This window comes from Lepisma saccharinum, chromosome 1, assembly GCF_977018435.1.
Source record: "Lepisma saccharinum chromosome 1, izLepSacc3.1, whole genome shotgun sequence".
NCBI classification, from domain to species: Eukaryota; Metazoa; Arthropoda; class Insecta; order Zygentoma; family Lepismatidae; genus Lepisma; species Lepisma saccharinum.
The window spans coordinates 125,057,335-125,077,675 of NC_139229.1; the positions used below are offsets into that span (position 1 = coordinate 125,057,335).

The window sequence follows — 20,341 nt, forward strand, 5'->3', positions numbered from 1 at the left end:
GCCGGCCCAAGGAAAAAGAAGATTTCTACCTCTACCTCTCTTGCCTCCTCGCCCCCCGCTGCAATGGTTGAAAGCCCAGGCTTTCAGATCCCCCAGTCTATCTCCTATAGGACAGATAGGGGATTGGTTTCTCATAATTTTTTTGTAAATACTCTAAAGAACACAGGGTAAAATTTTCTGCAGTACTTACGTTCTCTGTATTTACACAACCTTTTACACGTTGTACAATATGTATGTATAATATGGGATGTAGTTTTATTATTTATGAAATGGGAACGTGGTATGTGTAGACAATAATGTTATGCTTTGTTTTTTTTGTTTTTTTATTTTATTTTATTTTCAAATATGGAATATATAATGATTAGATTACAAATATTTGCTCAGGCTCTCTCTCGCTCTCGTTTTAGTAGTGTTTTTTTAAAAAATATACTAATCTCTTGGCCTCCAACAGATGTATTTATTTAGGCAAGAGAACGCACATTCATATTGTTGTTGGTTTGGTTATTTTACTTCGCTTTTCTGCCAACATTTAGTTATCACGAAAATGAGGATGATGTGATGAAATTAATGAAGGGACCTCGAACAATCCAGGCCGGGATTCGAACCCGAGATGAGCATGCATTCTTGTTCCTGTGTTGTACTCTGCAGTGAATAATGAAATAATTTGAAATGAAAAATGTATCTCAGAACTCAAGAAGCCAAATTAATATTATTGAAGAAACTACAAAAAAGTGTGTTTTGTTACCTGTTGTTTTGTTTCTGTGCATAAAGTGGACTTGAAACACCAAATCAACCAACCGTGGGGGAGTGGTTATCACAGCACGCTAGGACACCAGGAGTTCCGGGTTCGAACCCCGACCTGGGCATGGGTGTTCTTTGTGTTTGTCCGTTCATTAATTTGTCGCATCATCTTCGCAATTAACCAAATGTGAGAAAAAAAGCGACGCTAAGTAACGAAAATGAAGTCAAATCATTGATTGATTGCTTGATTTTGTTTATTTTACTTCGCTTTTCCGCCACATTTGGCTAATCCCGAAAATGATACAATATAATTGATGAAGGGACACACTCAAAGAATACCCATGGCCAAGCCGAGATTCGAACCCAGGATCTCTCCTAGTAGTCAAATCAAATCTTTTTTATTTTCAAATGGGGGTGGGGGTTACATGTACTTTTATTAGTACTCATTCATCATTTGGCAATCTTTTCCTGTTATTGACGTTCTGTTTTTAGGAATACTGGGCTCTAAAGGGGGGAGGGGTATGAGCCACACCAATCCCCCTTGAGCACGCCACTGATTGCTACCCCAAATGTCGATGTCACCGCACGTCACTGCAGACAAGAAGCCTCAGAGATTGTGATTTTTCAAGAATAATAAGAATTAGTAAAATGTGCAATTAAAAAATATAAACAGAATGAACGCATAACTTTGACGCATGGAGCAACTTTATATTATTACAAAATTGTTTCTTCTCGATTAACTTTGTTAGCTAGCCGCTTTGCGCTTTTATCTAATCTAATCGCTGCAGTAGTGTGTGGATGCAGTTTTCCCCGTTATTTCTTTCGACATCTTCCGGCGCTATTCTTTTGCGTTTCGCAGTGTCGTATTCTGAAAATTTGACCTGCTTTACCGTAACAATTCATATTTATTGTATATATTTATTACACATTCCATCTGAACAGGGTCCGCTCAAGATAAAAATTTTCACCCAAGAGAGGTGGATTTTTGGCACCTCTCCTACTTTCCACCTTCCTCCAAGAAAATAATAATTAAAGAACCTGGCCATATTCTATACTTACGGTTTAAATGATGAAAAAATGGCCTTATTTTGAAAATACTTTAAATTTCACTGTTAAAGAACACGTTTATTGTAGGTATGAGTTTATTTAATACCTACATTCTACTTAACGACATCAAAATGACAGTAATATCTTAGCTTCAACTGCTACATGATTTTGCAATGTTCTTATTATGTTATGTAGCGGTAACTTCAATTAATTCTTGTCAATAATAAATCCAACTATAAATAGCCACGCATCCGATGGAGGCACATAGTGCTTCGGATCCTACTTTGAACTGTAGGTCCAGTCTCGATTAGCCTTTCTGTGCATAAAGTGGTCTTAAAACAATCATACAAACAAATAACCACGCTCATATAAACAGAAATTAGATTTTGGCGCTAATCAAAGGGTTTGGCACCCCCGATTGTGGCTTTCCGGGCAATATGCCCATAGTGCTAATGATAGGCTACTATGAGGCATCTTGTTGTTATTCAATTCATATGGTGCATAATATCATTAGGGCTACTAGTCATTTACTTCAGAGGAAAATTATAAAAAAAAAGTATGATTCTGCTGAAGAGGCTGCCTTTTATGCACCTGTAGCATTTTTGTTGTTAAATGATTATGAGGATGGCCTTGTAATCAAGGGGTCCCGGGTTCGATACCCGGTGGAGGCACAAGTTGTTCGGATCCCACTTTAAACTGTAGGTGCAGTCCCGATTAGCCTTACTGCGCATAAAGTGAACTTAAAACACCAAATCAAACCAAATCAAGGATGAGGATGGCCTAAATTAGCCCTTGGACAAATGCCTTCAGACCTCCTCAAGATAAAAGTTAACCATTTACATTTTTATATACATTTGCAGATGGAATGTACAAATGTAGCCGCTAGATGGATGTGAGATATATTGAACCATAAAACTCACTTTATTGAGTTACAAGTTCAACGTATCAAATAAATAACAATGAACAACTACTTATTAAAAATTGTGGGATCGTAATCTGGTAGTTAATTTGAAATTCCTTCCAGAGCTTGTTCTTCTATATCATTGAACTTTCAGTTCCGGCAAACAATATTGTTGCTCTTGCTGTTTATTTCTAGGTTACAAAAGACGGAATAGTTTATATCCAGTTGTTAGGAAGTATGATATACCAACGTGTATATTGTATATCCTAATGTACTTTTTTTGATAAGGAGTGGACGTTTATTCATCTCCTATTTAATAAATTACATTATTATTGTTCACCAGCAATATAATATTTATTAAAGTATCAAAGTTAAAAGTATATAATACTTTAATAAATCCATGTGTTACTTACGATTACGGAACTTGGATATTCAAGATTTGAACAGCTCTTAATTTTTGAAACAAGAATTTTGCGGGAAATATTTGGAGCAAATAGTTTGAGTGAAGAAACGGAGGGCAAATAGTGAATTATGGCAAAACAAAGGAATATAGTGAGAGAAATAAAATCCCGGAGAATGGAAGAAGCTCGAACCGTCAAAAGAATAAAGAAAATGAAAAGCATTTGCAACCACACTAAGAGGAAGCCCAAAACACAAGCGGGAGATATATGTAGAAGCAGACCAAAGGAGAAAGAAAGTTTAAAATTGGATAAAGCAAGTTGAGGATAGGAAGCAGTGGGAGAAGATTGTTGAGCTAATCAATTATGTATGCGTGAGTGCTTTATTCGTAGAATATTTGTGTGTGCGTGTGGGAAGAGGGGAATGTTATACGACAAATATTCGAAACAATAGTTCAAAAAATTGAGCTTGCATGAAATATTAACTTACGTAATATAGTGAAAACTGCCATCAGCATATGCTCTTGCCTACAATCAAGAATTCATTCAGTAAATAAGCACATATATAAACTTTGATTTTAGAAATAGTTAAATCTACATAGATAATTCATCCATTACCGCATATCCTTACTACAGTCATAACTGGAAATTTCTGCACCCAGGGCGAGAATACTCGTATTTACAGTTTATGATTTAACAATACGAATTCGGCGCCATCCATGATTGACAGGCAAGGAGTTCCTATAGTTTGCGCTCTCCCCTCTTTTTAATTCGCGTCGCACACTAACCTTTTCCTCTGTATAGGAGCCACACAAAAATGTACATCAAATTTGTCTGGAGTGCGTGCGTTGTCCTACAACAAAACTTATTTGTCTCTTAAATGTAACGTACGCTACTTTCTAATAAGACAAAATCGTCCTGCGACAAAATTTCGAAATGAGCATTTTTCATTGTACTTATCTCTGTTCGAATGGAGAATTTCTGTAATAGAATAACATTTTAAAAATTATGCATCAGCTCAGTCGTTATGGCGCCTGACTACCATGCGAGAGACCCGGGTTCGATCCCCGGCGGGGAAGAATAGGGATTTTTTATCTCCTGTTCAAGCGGCTCCAGCGCCAACGCCGCGTCATATAAAGTGGGTACCTGGAAGAAACTTTGGGGGTAAAGACGGCCAGGGGCGTGGTGCTGATCACATCACCTCACCTTCGGCCGTGATGAAGAAAGTGTTGGGCCCTAATACGCCTTCTTCGCGTGGTGCAAAGCAGGGGAGCACTTTACTTCTTTATTTTATATATAATAGAATACCAAAACAAAGTTTTATTGCATAACTGATATTACATATCAATATTGAGAATAGTTTTTGCGTCTCATCATATTAATACCGACTATATTATGTACCTGCAGGATCACTTCATCTAAACGGCGATACAAGTCAACCTCCGTGACAGAGTTGTCAACACAGCATGCTACGACGTCAGGGGTCCTGGGTTCGAAACCCGGCCTGGGGATAGGTGTTCTTTGTGAGTATCCCTTTATCAATTTCATAATATCATCGCTCATCCTCATCTTCGCGATTAGCCAAAAGTGGCAGAAATGCCAACAGTAAATCCAACTATCTTCTAAACAAATAAGCACGCACCCGAATCGGGAGTAGAGCGCCCCCCCCCCCACGACCGCTCATAAGCAAATTAACTCAACTCTTTAAACAAATTATAACCCTCTTTACGTCAAAAATACATTTTAAAATGTCGATCATTTGTTGTTTCACATATGTTTTGGAATTAAACATTACACATTCAATTATTTCCAATAACATTCATGCAGCACATTTCAGTTGCTTATTTATTCATGTATAAAATGGATATCTATTGTTTCGACATGTTTACAAAAATAGAAGAAAAGCTCTATATCCAGGCACTGATGTTAATTACCATGTTTGTGGCGTGCAAGTCAAACATCTCATTTATTTGACTTGTCGATAACAGATCTATATTTTCTTTTGTTTGTCGGCAAGCTGAAACCTGGCTGAAACAATATGAAAGCCTCCACACTTCGGATTCCTAATTAATTATTTTCTTCTTCTTCCATTCCTCATTAACTGATATTCTGTCACGTTAGAATAGTTTGTGTGTACACATGCTGGATATATCGAATGGGTAAACATAGCATGGGGGAAAGACAAATGTTGACTTCAGTGACTTTGCAGTCGAAATAACGCCACAGGGGTTATGCAAACACAGAAATGACATAATTATTAACAGGTATGTAAATGCATCAAGCAATTAACCTAGTCTTCTAACAAAGAGTACGTTGTTACAATTGTAACACAAATTTAGAAATATAACATTGGGAAGTCCTTGCTTTCGCACGCAGTAAGCTAAAACTGGAGGATTCTTCCTGCAACGTGGCCTCAAAAATGGTGGTTGCACATGATTACTACGAAGACTGTTTCACAGACATGAAAACAATGTCCAGGCGAGAAAGGTTTGTGAGAAGAATGGAGAAGGAATATGGAATGAGAAACTTTGAGCCTTGCGACTGCTTGGAGTACACAAAGAAGTATCTTCTGAGAACAGACATTCATGGTTTGAAGTACATTGCTCAAGATGGACGCCATTGGTCTGAAAGGTAATTATGGTTATAGAGCAGGCACGGCAGGAGTGGGAACGGGTCACCGCTTCAGTAAAGTTGTCTATGTTTTATTGAATTTTTGGAGAAAGTTATGGTTTATTATTATTATTATTATTATTGTTGTTGTGTGTGTGTGTGTTTGTATGTGTGTGTGTGTGTGTGTGTGTGTGTGTGTGTGTGTGTGTGCGCGCGCGTGCGTTTGAAATGTGTTCTGGAGGGTGAGTTAATGTAGGGGTCAGCTTTTGGGAGACAAAGCACTTTCTGCATCCCTCTTCCAAATCCCTCGAGGATCATACGCAATATACTCATAAATAAAAAATATCATGTTGTCAATTTTGCCTTCCCTGTCGCTACTGGTCAGTTACATACAGTGGTGGCGATATCAGCATTGTGCTTCTCTTGAAGAAATAAATAAGGGACCCTAACATTTCAACTCCATCATTTGGAAAATTCATTTATTAAAAAAAATATTAAAAAATAATACCGTTTGGATTTACGTCGCATTTGGTTATTCGTAACGATGAGGATGTAAAATTTTGAGTTTAAGTCACTTTATGCACAGAAAGGCTAATCGGAACTGGATCTACTGTTTGAGTTGGGATCCGAAATCCTATGTGCTTCCGCCGAGCAGTGGCGTACGCAAGGGGGGGTTACCGAATTTAACCCCCCCCTTGAGCTTTTGAAATATTATGGAAAATGCTGTAGAAAAAGAATAGAAATGGCTAATTTATCACAGTCAAAGAGTATTACTGCGACAGTAATAATAATAATAATAATAATAATAATAATAATAATAATAATAATTTGAATTATTATTCCCATGCAACATGAAGAAAAACACAACATTCCAAACACAATCTAAGCGGCCTCAAAGTTCAAGTTTGTAATTTTTTTCTGCAAAAAGTCGCCCAGTGACTCTTGCAAGAATTGTGAAAATTCCTTGCTTCGTCGTAGTGTGCCGACCTTATTACAAACGTTCTTCCGGTACTGATTTCACATCCAATTGTGAACTCTCAAGTGATGCTGAGTCTACATCCACATCATTAAATAATGTTGAAGAAATGCTTTGTGAATCAACTAGAAATGATAAATGTGTTGGAATGTCTATAAACTTACTTTTCAACGAAAACATCAGTGGAATTTACCAACATGTATTCTCGCGCTTCATCATCATCCTGGGTGAGTTCCATGGGTAATTTAAATTTCCCCGTGAATATGGCACCGTGCCATGAAGGCACACGTAGTGGTGTGGTGGGCCCCACACATTCTCGATCTCGGCCATTTTGCAGGTGATTTGATCAGCACCATGCTACGGCAGCCTTTATCCCCCAGGGTTGCTCTCAGGTACCCATTGATATGAGGCTGGGTGCGGAGACAAAGCTGGATAAATTCCAACCAATTCCGGGAATCGAATCCGGATCTCCCAGAAGTTGTCAGACTACATCACCGCGGCTCCGTGAATTAGTTTCATATTTTGATTATTTCAATTAATTTAATATATTTGGTTGTTTTTATGGATTTTCTTCACACTTAAAACGTCTCACCGTTGACTAAGAAAATAGACAATTATTTCGTAACAAAGAAACAAAAAAATGTAATTTTGTTCTATTGCTTTCATAAATAGCAGCTGCATTAGTAGTAATTATTAGTAGTAATTAAACTATTTAATTAATTATAAGCATTATTAATCAACTAATTATGATTATAATTAATTAATTAAAGTATAATAAAACAATGGTAATGTGAATTTGTAGAAAGTTTTCGAAATAACACCCCCCTTGATGAAATCCTGCGTACGCTACTGCCGCCGAGCATCGAACCAGGACCCATTGATTTCAAGGCGAGGGATGTAAAATGATCAGATACAAGTAGCCTACAGATAGCCTACTGTCAATGTAGGATGTAAATGCATTTTTAGGGGCATAAAGGTTAATTTAACACAAACATGGATGTAAATTGTGACTTTATAAGGAACCGAAAAGGGTATCCCGAAATATTTTATGGCATGTTTAGGCTGTTGTTGGTGTGTGGATAAATGACTGCTTAAAGGTAATTCACTGCTGACAGGATATCTAAACGCAAGGCCATGAAAATAGGCGACTGGGCAAAATTGCGCTGGTGTCGCACATGGTGAAAAGCAAAGCGAGAGCGGGACAAAAGTCGCTGGTTCCCTCTGGGGCATTTTGTGTCATCCCTGACCTTTCGAGCAAATACTGTCGGTTTGTATCACATGGATTAGAAAGACCAACTCTACAACGACTTCTTTCATTCTCTTAAACCTCCGAACACACGGGGTTGTGCTCCGACATGACAACAGCGTGAACTTCTGCCACCCGCCTAATTTCATGGCCCTGCGTTTATTTATTTATTTATTTATTTCGCATAGATCCTTAACAGAACATATTGTTCCAATAATAAAGGAACAGCTGACCGCCCGTTTTCAACATCACCTAAAATACCCTTGGATTTAATTATCATATTTCACCGCAGTGAAGCCACTAAATTAGGACTAACTTGAAATTTACTTTGCGTGTTGCAGATTGCTGTGGATTATAAGTGGCTGCCTTGCTGTTTTTGGTATAACTATCTTTGTTCGTCCGATTTGGACATCGTACAAGACCAGCGCTACTGTGATCTCCATTGAGACTTTGAACTATCCAATCTACAACATCCCGTTTCCTGCGGTCACCATCTGCGAAATCGCCAACTATGATGAAGAGAAGGTAGAAGATGAATTCTTTGAAAAGTGAGTGATCGTATTCTTTCATTTCAAACTAAACAAAGAGATGGGGCCAGGCCAGGGTATAATGTCAACGATTAATGATGGACGGGAGTGGCCAGATGTCAATTCTAACGCCTCTTCTGCAGTCTTGGCGGAACACAGGGAGGGGCAAAGACCCGGAACATGAAAAATATTGCCTATTTACTTTCACCTTCTCGTTTTCATTTGTATCTCTTTTTCTTTTTTACTCTTTTCAGATTTTTCCTTCTCAGTTTTGGTATTTGTTCGTTTATGCTTACTTTCCCTCTTCTTGACCATATTTTCCTTTTCGATATTTTCCTTCCCGTTTCAGTCTAAATCCCGTGTTTCCGAATTTTCTCGTCCATCTCTCTCTTTCTCTCTCTCTCTCTCATTTTTGTCTCTCTTTTTATTTCTCTTAATTATCTGAATGTTAGTGACAATGATTCTACATTACGATGTAATTTTTAATGCACATTATTCATTGTCTTGTGATTTTAACTATATTTAATCTAATACAACGTTTCGAGAGAGTTCTCTCGTCTTCAGGTGAACAAATTTATCTTTGCCTGATGTGGAGATTAGACCTACGACAGACCTGGGATTTTACAACAAATCGGATGCACTAACCAACTACTTCACGACTAACCAACTACTCTGAAATATAGGTTACATACAGTGTTCGAAAGTCACTAGTTATTTGTAACGCAATTTCAAGTAAGAATTATTTTTTGAAGGAATTCTAACTACACTCTGTAAAAAAAAAATAGCATCACTGTATTGTTATTACGGATGTTGCCAATTTTGAGTTTTGCATGCATGCATCTTTCCTGCTCAACTTGAAATCAATTGATTGAAGCATTGGTCTGGTATCACTGCGTAGTGTGGTGTTATTCTTTTGTTGATTTAGTGTTTGGAGTGTCCGCTGGAGGGTGTTGCAATCAGTTACTGCTGCAAGGCTTTGTAATCAATTGTCAGGAATCTGTAAAAAGATTGTTAGTAGTGCAACTTGTGACGTGTTTTATGTTGCAAACTACATGTTCATTATTGACAGTTTGGATACGTTATCATATTTGTGAAGTGTTTTGGTGGTGTGCATGGCCGTATTTAGAGGGGGGGTTTCTAGGGTTCAAACCCCCCCCGAAACTTCTGACATGTTGGATTAATGGATGTTCAGAAACCAAAATCTGTAACAATTTTTCAATTTTTTTTCGAAGCATCACAAAAATACAAGGAGACAATGTTGAAACGATCGAGCTAGAATTTTCATACATTTGGAATTCTGGAAGTTGAGTGAAACAGGATTTATTCTCGGAATCGCAGCCCACCGGCGACCCCTCCATTATCACTTCTGCTGTCATCTTTCCAGTGTTGTTCCTGCGTCACAAGGAATATAGACTGAAGATTCCCTTATGATTGTCCCAAAATTCCCTTTCCAGCTTTTAAATTCCCCGTCCGATAAAGTCGAAAATAAATCCCCCTTGATAGGAGTTCAAACCTAGGATCTCCAGTTTTGTAGCGCATTACGTTCGCGATTGAGGTTACAATCCATGCACCAGGCTAAGCTTTTAAAGAGAATAACTGGTTCCACACTTTTCAAAATTCCAAAAATTTAATTTTAAAGTCAAACAACAAAAACTTTATGACTAAAATTTCCATCTAACTTTTAAAGTTTTTTCTTGAAGGTATCTAAAATTTAATGACGAAGTAAAATAATTGTGCATTTCAGTACACACTGTATGAAACGTAAAAAAAACAAAAAGAAACTTATGCTGGATATTCACTCATCTGCTGGATTGAGTAAGCCCCTCAAGGATATAACAATAATATAATAATAATTATTATTATTATGAAATTTTAATTATTATTGTACAATTATTATTATTTATATTAATCAAATTTCTGGCGACGCCCTGGAAACAATTATGAATGAACCCCCCCCGAAAATTTTTCCTGCCTACGGCCATGGTGGTGTGTAGTGTATTTGAGCGTGTTTTCTCGAAAAAAAATGGGCAGAAAGTGTGACATTTCACCACGTAAGCAAGGAATGGTTCTTGCTTTGCATATGGATAGTCATTCTCAGAGAGAAATTGGTCGACAACTTCAAATGCATCAATCCACAGTTAGCCGCTGCCTGCAAAAGCAACAAGAACATGGAAAATCATCACTGAGAAGTCATTGTGGCAGAAAGAAAAAGACATCACCTCAACTGGATCGTATGATAAAGGACATAGCACTGAAGAACAGAGGAATGAGTTCACGCTAAATTGCACATAAACTTCAAAACGAGGTGGGAGTTAATCTTACTCATGCTACTGTAGTATCCCGACTAAAGAAACAGGGTGTTTCTAAACACGTCCCACGAAAAAAAAAACAGACTAACTGACGCACATGCAAAAGCTAGACGTGAGTTTGTCACACGTTATGGTGCATGGAATGATACAGATTGGGAACATGTGATATTTTCTGATGAAAAACGATTTAAATTGCTGGGGAATGACAGCTCAGTTAAACTGTGGATGCGGAAGGGAGAAGAACTTGCAAAATCTTGTATTTTAGAAACTCAAATTGCACAGGGACCGTTAAGGCTGATCAATATCTGGAAATCCTGAATCTGAAAGATCTACAAACTGCAGGAGATCATTTTTCTGGACAGAATTTGGACTACTTTATTTTTCAAGACAATAATAAAACCTGTCACCATGTTCAGGTGGTGAATAACTGATTTCATGATATGAATATTGAAAGACTTCGGTGGTCGCCCAACTCTCCAGACATAAATCCTATAGAAAGCGTGTGGGCTATGATGTGTAAAAAACTTGGTAATCAGACGTACAGGTCAAAAGAGGAACTTATGGCAGCAATTGTACATGTTTGGAATGAAATTGAGGTGGAATATTGTCAAAATCTCATTCACAGCATGCCTCGAAGGTTGGAAGCACTTAGGAAGGCCAGGGGTGGCCACACTAAGTACTAGTCAATGTATTTACTTACTATCATTACAAATTGACATATCATGATGCATTTAAAACCTTTGTTCAATCTTTTTACTTGGAAAAATTGTCTTTGTGCGAAAAGTTCCACAAGCTATATTTGCAATAATTTTGTTATTAGTTCTGTAAAGTGCATTATGTACGTAACTATGACTTAAATAATAAAAATATATTGTACAGATATAGTGGTTTATATAATTGTTAGGAAAACAAATCGACAAGTTGAATTAAATCAATAAAACAACTGATAATTCAAGAGCGAAATGCTGACGACCAAAAATAATGAAGTGATGCTATTTTTTTTTACAGAGTGTATAACTAGCTACTTTTAAAAGTAAGTAGCTCCAACTGTGACGGAGTTACTTTTTTGCAATAGAAGTAATACTGTATTATCAACAGTTACTTTACGACACTGATATTGCTAACTTTAAATTTTGTAACGTGGAAGAAGACCGAAAGTGCTAAATTTGGCAACTCTTGTATCCAGCTATGAGTCTCCCTGGATGCCAAGGTGAATTGATTGTATGTAATTTGTTTGCAAGGAAATTTCCAACAGAAAGTAACTGTAAAAGTAACTTAAAATTACTTTTAAAGTACAGGTAACTATAACTGAGTTACTTTTTAAACTAAGTAACTGTAACCCAGTTGGCTCAACTGACTGTAACTTAGTTAATTTTTAAAAAAGTAACTTATTAACACTGCAGGCGCGGCTCGTGCATAATTTTCCTGGGGGTTCACCAAAATTATGCAAAGTGGACTTATCTAAACCTTTTGAGACACTACACGCTTTGGTTCGTAGAGATAGTACTGGGAAAATTATCAAATTTTGGCCTGTAGATTACTGACAAAGTTAATTTGCTTTATGTTCAGATAACAGTGACAGCACCAAGGAGTGTGTGTGTAGGGGGCGATCATTTTAATTTAAGATTTTCGTATGGTATTGTATTTAGGGTATCTCAGAATTCAGAAAATATTCTCGCCTCAATTTTGCCTCTTCCACTCTTGCCAACTCTTTTCTGGTCCCACCACTGTCAAATAGACTATATTATTGGAACTGGATCCTGAACATACAGTTAAAAATACAAATCTCTGCCTGCTAAAATGAGTATGTATCAGTAATCGAACCCAAGACCCCTTTATTATAAGATAATTCTTATATAACTATTCGAAAGTATATCGCTAAATCAAAGCGATTCGATTCTATTCTATGCAATATGTTAACTTCTCGCACAGCAAGAACTACACTCCTTCCAATACACAATCCACCTCACTACACTCAACGTATCACCACGCCAAATATATTTCAATCACCAGCCACGCACTTCAAAACAAACTAACAAGTATGGAGACAATGACACGTAACAAAGTCAATCGCGCGCGTCCCCTCGAACACCCTCTCTTTCTAGAGTATAACTGATCGCACGAAACCCAAACAACTTTTTGGTCGTCTTCTGACGTAAGTGCGAAATGCCTTCATTGTTAGGTTAGGCTTGAATAAATAGCAAATACTACATTTTTGGTCAAGCACGGTAAAGCCCCGAAAATTGCGGTGAAGCGACCCCTCGTCCTCGCGCAATTTTTGACTTTTCGGCTCCTTCCACCTGAAGTGTTTCCATCTTAAAGATGAAAACTCTGAATGTGTAGGCAAGTTGTTTTCTATCATATTTATCTTATTTGTTCCATCATCTTTACTTCTAGCTTTCGTTTGGGGTCACCTCTACATTTATATTACACCCTCTTCATTAATCTAACAAGTCTTGTAAATTATAAATAATACAAAGAGAATGCCAAATGAATTCAAATTGAAACACATAGTGCAACACTGGAAGAGAGATGAGCGTGGTGCACTCCAGCTCGCTGGTGATCCTACGAACTGCGCATGTCCGTCTTGACGAGACGACCTTCCTGGAGTCTCAGACTGCATGTATTTTCGCCATATGTACGCGTCGAGCTTCTGCTAGCCGTCCTATGCTTTTAGCATGGTAGGGATTGCCTTGCGGAGGTTCAGCGGAGGCTTTGCACGAAACGGAACTAGAGGGGAGCCGAGTGGCTCTGGCCCGCGGTTTCTCCTTCTCACTAAGAGAATTTGGCACTCTACGCTTATAAACATCTCAGTTATTGTTTATTTTGTATATTACTGGGGGTTCACTGCACATTTGCGCTATGTACATAATACGACCACCTATGGAAAATCATTTACCGTAACTGCCACTAAAGAATGGAATTCCCTCCCAACCTCCCTAACATCCATCAACAGCCATAAGCTATTTAAAAATAATCTCAAACAGTATCTACTGGCAAGGCAGCGAAATACCTAATCACGAGCAACTTTTCATTCATAAAAATACGCACTGTAACAATTGGCAACTGTGTGCATATAAATCTTATAATATCATAATTTTATTTCACTTCATTATTATTATTATATTTTTCATTGTTCCAGATTACTGAATATATATATGAATATGTACTAAAACAAAAGCAACAAACATTAGATACATATGTTCAACAATTTATAGGTAAATCTGTTTTTCTTTTTCATTATCTATACATATAAGCGTATATACCTATATATTTATTTGTTCTTTTTTGTATTGATATGTAATCCTTTTCATGTTTTTTTTTTTTTTTTTTTTTTTCTCATTGTATACTCTTTATTCCATCGTACTTATTAATCTTCCAGACAAGGGTCTGTTGTAAGAACGGCCCTAGAGGCCGAAACACGCCCGCTCCAATAAAGGCGATTTTATTATTATTTTTATTATTATTATTATTATTATTATTATACAGCCAACCGCGCCTGGAACACTGGTTATTTTTGTCCTAACACATAACATGATCTATTGTATTTCTAACACAATACAGAGCTCTTTGAAAATATATATACGTGCTTCCTCACGCATATGTTCATAATATAGCACAGAAAATCTTTCACAGCGGGATAAACCCATATCTTCTGGCTTTGTCAACATCGTACGCTGGTCTCCAAATTGCTTACGCCATTAAAAATAAGGAAACCAAGGACGAAGTGGAGGGGCCAACCGATCTGCCAATGGAGGAAAGGACCATGAGGGTAACGGGCATGTTTATATTGTTGTTGTTGTTGTTATTATTATTATGTTATTATTAGATTTAATATCATTAGAATTGGTAGTACTAGTACTACTGGGGAAATCTTAAGTTTTTCATATATTCTACATTTGTGGTAATGTAATATGCATGTACATGCTTTATATGGTCCCTGACGTACAGTGGCGGCGATTGGCGAGGGGGTGCAGTTGCCTCCCCCCACTTTTCGCCACTCTTGGCCCTACACTATGTTAAACCTTATATGCAAAGGGAAAGATAGTGTCCTTGCCCCCCCCCCCCAATTTTGGCACCTTGTCCCCCGTTTTAGAACCCAATCGCTGCCACTGCGTATTCATATCAACTATTCTTGTATGTCCTGTAGTACATTGAACGTGCTTATAACAAACTGATTTTATATCGTTGGATGTACATATTTGTTTGTTTGTGTGTGTGTGTGTGTGTGTGTGTGTGTGTGTGTGTGTGTGTGTGTGTTTTGGGACAGATTATACGTCCTTTCCAATTTTAAATGTAAAATTTGCTTTGTACTGTCAACCAAAGAACAATATTCACAATATAATGTTCATTTTTTTTATTCCTTAAAAGTTAGTATCTTTTTCAAGATACTAACAGGCTTTAGTTTTTAACAGAATTTTAAAACAAGTTCAATTTAGAAACAGAATTCTAGGTCTCATTTCATGGTTTTGAGTTCATTTTAAGCTGTTCTTACTTCATCTTAATGTTTTCCGAGAGCACAAATGAAATAACTAATACAACAATAGGTTCACGGTATTTTGAACTCTTCTTGGATAGGGAGATAATGTATAATAAGTAGATCAAATAACTTTTTACATTTAGCTATTAAGAACGAGATTTTTTTTTTTTTAACAACAGAACCTTGCGTCTGTCAAATTATTTGAGGGGCACATATCGGATCAAATAATTTAGAGGGTAACAAACAGCCAAAATTTGGGAATACAATATACCCTGTAAACCCCCCCCCCCCACACACACACACACACATACATCCTTCGGTACTGGAGAAGAAGAAATGATGTGCAAAATTCACAAGCGCCTAGTTTTAATAGCATTTAATGTATACGTTTCAGGTACTCAGAAAATGTGAAGATCTTTTTGTAGAATGCTATTGGATGGGTAAAGCTGTCAATTGCTGCAAAGAATTTATAATGAGGAGAATGGACAAAGGCTACTGTTATAGCTTTAACTACCTCTATATAGACAAAGCTGCTCACTACAGGTAAGGAACGAATCTCAAGTTGTTTCATAAGCATTGTTCAATGGTGTGAGGTTCGGCCTCTGGTTTTCTAGCTAACACCTCAATATTAGAGTTACTGTTTATGATAGAAATTTTGCTTGTTTTGAATCAAGTTTATGATTTTTCTGGAAAGATAGAGAAAAATAAAGAAAGAGAGAAAGAGGAGGAGAGAGAGAGACAGAGAAAGATAGAGGAGGGAGAGGGGATAGGAGACTTAGGGAGAAGAGAGAGGGAAAGAGAAAGAGAGAGAATCGTGATCGAACTGTAGTTGCCTCGAATACAAGGCGACGCTGTTACCGCCACCTCATTGGTGAGGCCTTGTATGATGACGATTGATTGAAATTGTTGCTATTTACGCCTTGACAAAATAAAATGATAAACTGGTACAAGCTACAGCTTAACCAAGATGAGAATGCTCCCTGCAAACTAAAGTCCACAGTCATTTATTTTCTCTTCTCGCTTCCCCTTTTCTCGTGCCTTTTGACAGTGCTGCACAATTTGACAACGCAGGAACACGGGAACAATGCAAGCAGCCGATTGCATCGTCCACTCTCTCTCCGCTCGGTTGCGGTTGAAAATTCAACTACAACACCACATGGACATTCTTATCTTGGTCGAGCTGTACTGCCGCGAAAGTTATCCTTCAGTATGTACCGTCTAGACCCTTTTTTATTATTTACTAAGAAATCTACAGTGAAATTTATAGTTTGATATTTAATACGTTATATGAACTTTGGTTCGCTGGTACTGGAAAGGTGTCCTGTTAAAAATATATTGTCTTTGTTAAAATAAAGAGTTCCCTATACATAAATAATTCAAAATAGAGTTTAAAAACAATTTGACTTTAGACCTCTTCTTTTATGTATTACAAAGGAGAGCAAAAACTTATGAAGGCTGTATGTTTCAAAACAAATAAGATGATAATAAATAGGTAGGCTGCATGTAAGAGCAACAGTTTTCCATGTTTTCATCAATGAGAATTACATTTTAAAAAAGAAAGTGTAAGGCAATAGAAAGGGTATACTACCAATCAATCCCTTCTACTTGGATGGGCCATATTATTCTGAGTTCGTATATTTACGGAGTTTTAATTGAGAAAGAACGATCCGTCAATTGTACTTCATAGCAGAAAACTACCTTGAACAATAGGGTGGGTCGAAAAAAATGATTTTACGAGTATCGAATTCTAATAGAGCTCAAAAGTTGCGCATTTGTATGCTAATGAACGGAAAAAAATTGGAAAAAATCATACGTTGGATTTACAGTTTGCGCAAAGGGCCTAAAGTTTGGAAAAATGACAAAAAACACCAAATTTTACCTTTACGGTCAAAATACACAGGTAACGTTTTTTGGCTTTTAATAGTGTCTAAGTACTTCATTTTAGTTGCCTGAAGATAGAAAAATTATATTTTAAAACCATGCGCTACATTTTGAGTTCGCGCAAAAGGCCTAAAGTTTTATAATTTAAGTGAAATATTGTTTTAGCACATCGCGCTACGACGCTAGGTTTCCCGGATTCGAATCCTGGCCTGGGCATGGGTGTTTGTGAGTGTCCATTCATCAATTTCATCATATCTTCACTTATCCTCATTTTCTCATATTAGCCAAAAGTGGCACAAGAAGTGAAGTAAAATATAGCAATCAATGCTTTTATACATTCTATTTTGATAAGAGTACATCATTTTGCACCTCTTCGCCCATTTCACAATTTTTTTATGAAATGTCCCAGAACTCACCACGAGGAGGTGGCTGCAATTCGAGTTCCACCCACTGAACAACCCTTCAGTTTCTGTATGTTCCTTATTTTTAGGTCCACCTCTTTAACGGAGATCCAGTTGGCTTGGCCGGTAGGAGATCAGGATTGGATTCCCGAGGTGGGTGATCTTGGGTGGGAATTTTTTTAGCGTGTCCCTGCATAAGTGGCTCTAGAATTCATCCAGCCTCTCATTAATAACTTTAGGGGGAAATCTGCGAGGCAAAAGCAGCCCGAGCGTGATGCTAATGAAATCGCCTCCAGTAGTGCCGAGATCAATAATGTGTAAGTCACGGCGCAATGTACCTTTTATGTTGTCTTCCTCCTTTAAGCTAATTACAACGATGTGGAATGATTAGACGAAATTGAGAAGGGAGCGGCCATCAAGATATAAACACATCGTGTTCATTTTCCGAATTCTGTATTCCGCAGTCTTGGCGGGTTTTTTGGTTGGTTGAGTTTCAGTCCGTATTTGGTTGGAGCGTGACTCAGAATTTTCTCGTAAATATGTTATAAGGTCGGGATTCTTCTTTATTGCCGTCTTATGTCCTCTCGGCAACTGTCTGTCGCGGTTTGGAGCACATGTAATTTCACTTCATGTTGGTTGTCTGTCGTTGTTGGACTTACAGCTTTATATTTAGCTGTATTGCTCACCATGATTAAACGAGAACTAGTAATGTTTCTTATAAACAATACATGTATGAACAACAAAGTAAGTATCTTAGGAACGGAATTTAGCGTACTACTTTTGATATCGGCCTTCTGAGTCATTGTGCCTCAGTTCTTTGCTGTGGCCAAAAAATGGAGATCCACGCAAAGGCTCTCTCGTTCGTTCTGCCCGAACAATAAATTGACACACGTTCGTTTGGTTTAGATTCTAAGACAAGCTTGAGTCATGTCGGACGAGGAAACTGAAGTCGTTGATGAAGGCGCAGAAAACGAACCGGGAGCAGATGAACCAACGACAGAGGAAGCAGTTGACGAGTCAGCGACAGGAGAAGAATTAGAAGAGCCAGCTGATGAAACTGCGGTGATAACAGAAGGAGAAGAAGGAGGTGGAGAATCAGGGGAAGATGAAGGAGCGGCTGAAGAAGCGGGAGCAGAGGAAGAAGCAGTAGAAGAGAGTCCCGACACATTTGCACCAGAAGCTGCATCTTCAAAGGAGGGAGAAGGCAAAACGACTAAGAAGAAGAAGAAGAAAAGGAAGAAAGAAACCCAAGAACCACTCTTCTATTCCATAGGATGGGAGAGACAGTTGCCTACTACACAGAAAGAGGCTGTAGCAGTTGTTGAGGATGAAGTAAGTGAAGATGAAGAATTCGAAGAAGAGGAAGAGAAGATGATACCGCCGGAACCAGATGGCGATCCTTTTTGGGAAATAAATGATGTTGAACTCCTGGAGGAGATGGAATTTAAGCCGGACAGAGCATTCAGGGATAATTCGGCGTGCCTTGAATCCTTTGACCTGTGCGCATTGGGTCCTAAGGAGAGACTTGAAAAGCTGGAGGGATTCGCAACACAGATGGAAGTCGATGGGAAAATAGAATTGGAGAAGTGGTTCTATAAGTGTTCTGATTTGCAGACACTAGCGAGGAGCTTCGCTAAAGCAGGCCTTTACGAGAACGCTTACATATGCTCCAGAAGAGTCCAGAAATTGTTTTCTGAGGAAATTCCAAATCATCCTGACTATGGCTCGAGAGATGAGCAGGGGATTACGTTCCAGCTCGCCAATAAGGCGTGCACGGAAACTTCGCAGGAGCTGGACAACATAAAGAACAGGTTGCTGCAAGTGTACTCCGTGAAGCACAGTCTATATCTGAAATATGAGTACTACAGAAGAAGGAAGCTAGCTAAACTGAAGGGAACGTCAGCAAAACCAACACATGGGAAAAGGCCAAGCTTCGGTGCTGGAAGTGACAAACAGCGTAAATCTTTGAAGAAAATTGCACCGGACATCTTTTGGTGTTCCAGAACAAATGCCGGCTTCCCTCTTCTCCTTTATGACCACCAGTCTCTTTCGGCGGACGTGATTCCCGATGACGTCAAGAAGATCGTGATTCCAGGACCTGTTCTTAACTTGATACTGAAAAGAGAAGCAGCCGTCGGGGAGCACCTGTCGATAAAGCTGATTGGTTACTTGTACGGGAACGTGGACAGCAACACTGTATTCGTGCAAAATGTAGTGACAGCAATGCAAGTCAGAAAAGGACCTTTCACCGGCCTGATCAATGAATGCGAGGTAAAGAGCTTCGTGTCCAACATCCAGGGATACCAACTGTTTGGCTGGATACACGTGAAGCCTCTTCACTTTCCGCACATGACAGCCACGGATCTTCATGTGCAGTATGCCCTTCAGCAGAGGAACCCTCTCGCCTTCGCCGTGGTTTGTTCGCCCGTGTACAACAAGATCACCTACTTCAGACTCACCAAGGAAGGGTTGGACTTCATTGGAGCCTGCAGGAGGAAGGAGCTGAACCACGAGCACAGAAGCGGAAGGCCACTCTACGAAGAGATCAGTCATCAAGTGGTGATCGACAAGTGCGGAAATTTCCTGTTTACTAATCTGTAATACGTACATGAAAAACCACCTCGCAAAGTAATTTGCTGTAACGAAATAAAGAACGTGAGATCTTCAATAGTCACTTATCCTTTCCTTCTAATTATAGAACATGAAATTTTAGGAAATTGGAAATATTGTGGCCATCGTATAAACACTGACCGATATCTCCTAGACCAGTGGTTCTCAACACGGCTTCGATACTTTGTGGAGGTACTTTGAAATAGTGCTTTGG

At 38.3% G+C, this 20,341-nt stretch overlaps 1 protein-coding gene across 1 annotated transcript; it reads left to right on the forward strand.

The window, feature by feature from the left end:
• The first annotated feature begins 18,310 nt into the window (after positions 1 to 18,310).
• On the forward strand, positions 18,311 to 20,296 carry LOC145988100 (STAM-binding protein-like A). The gene has a single exon (XM_083122935.1). The coding sequence runs from the start codon at positions 18,445 to 18,447 to the stop codon at positions 20,116 to 20,118; it is 1,674 nt and encodes a 557-aa protein (XP_082979061.1). The 5' UTR covers positions 18,311 to 18,444; the 3' UTR covers positions 20,119 to 20,296.
• The last annotated feature ends 45 nt before the right edge of the window (positions 20,297 to 20,341 follow it).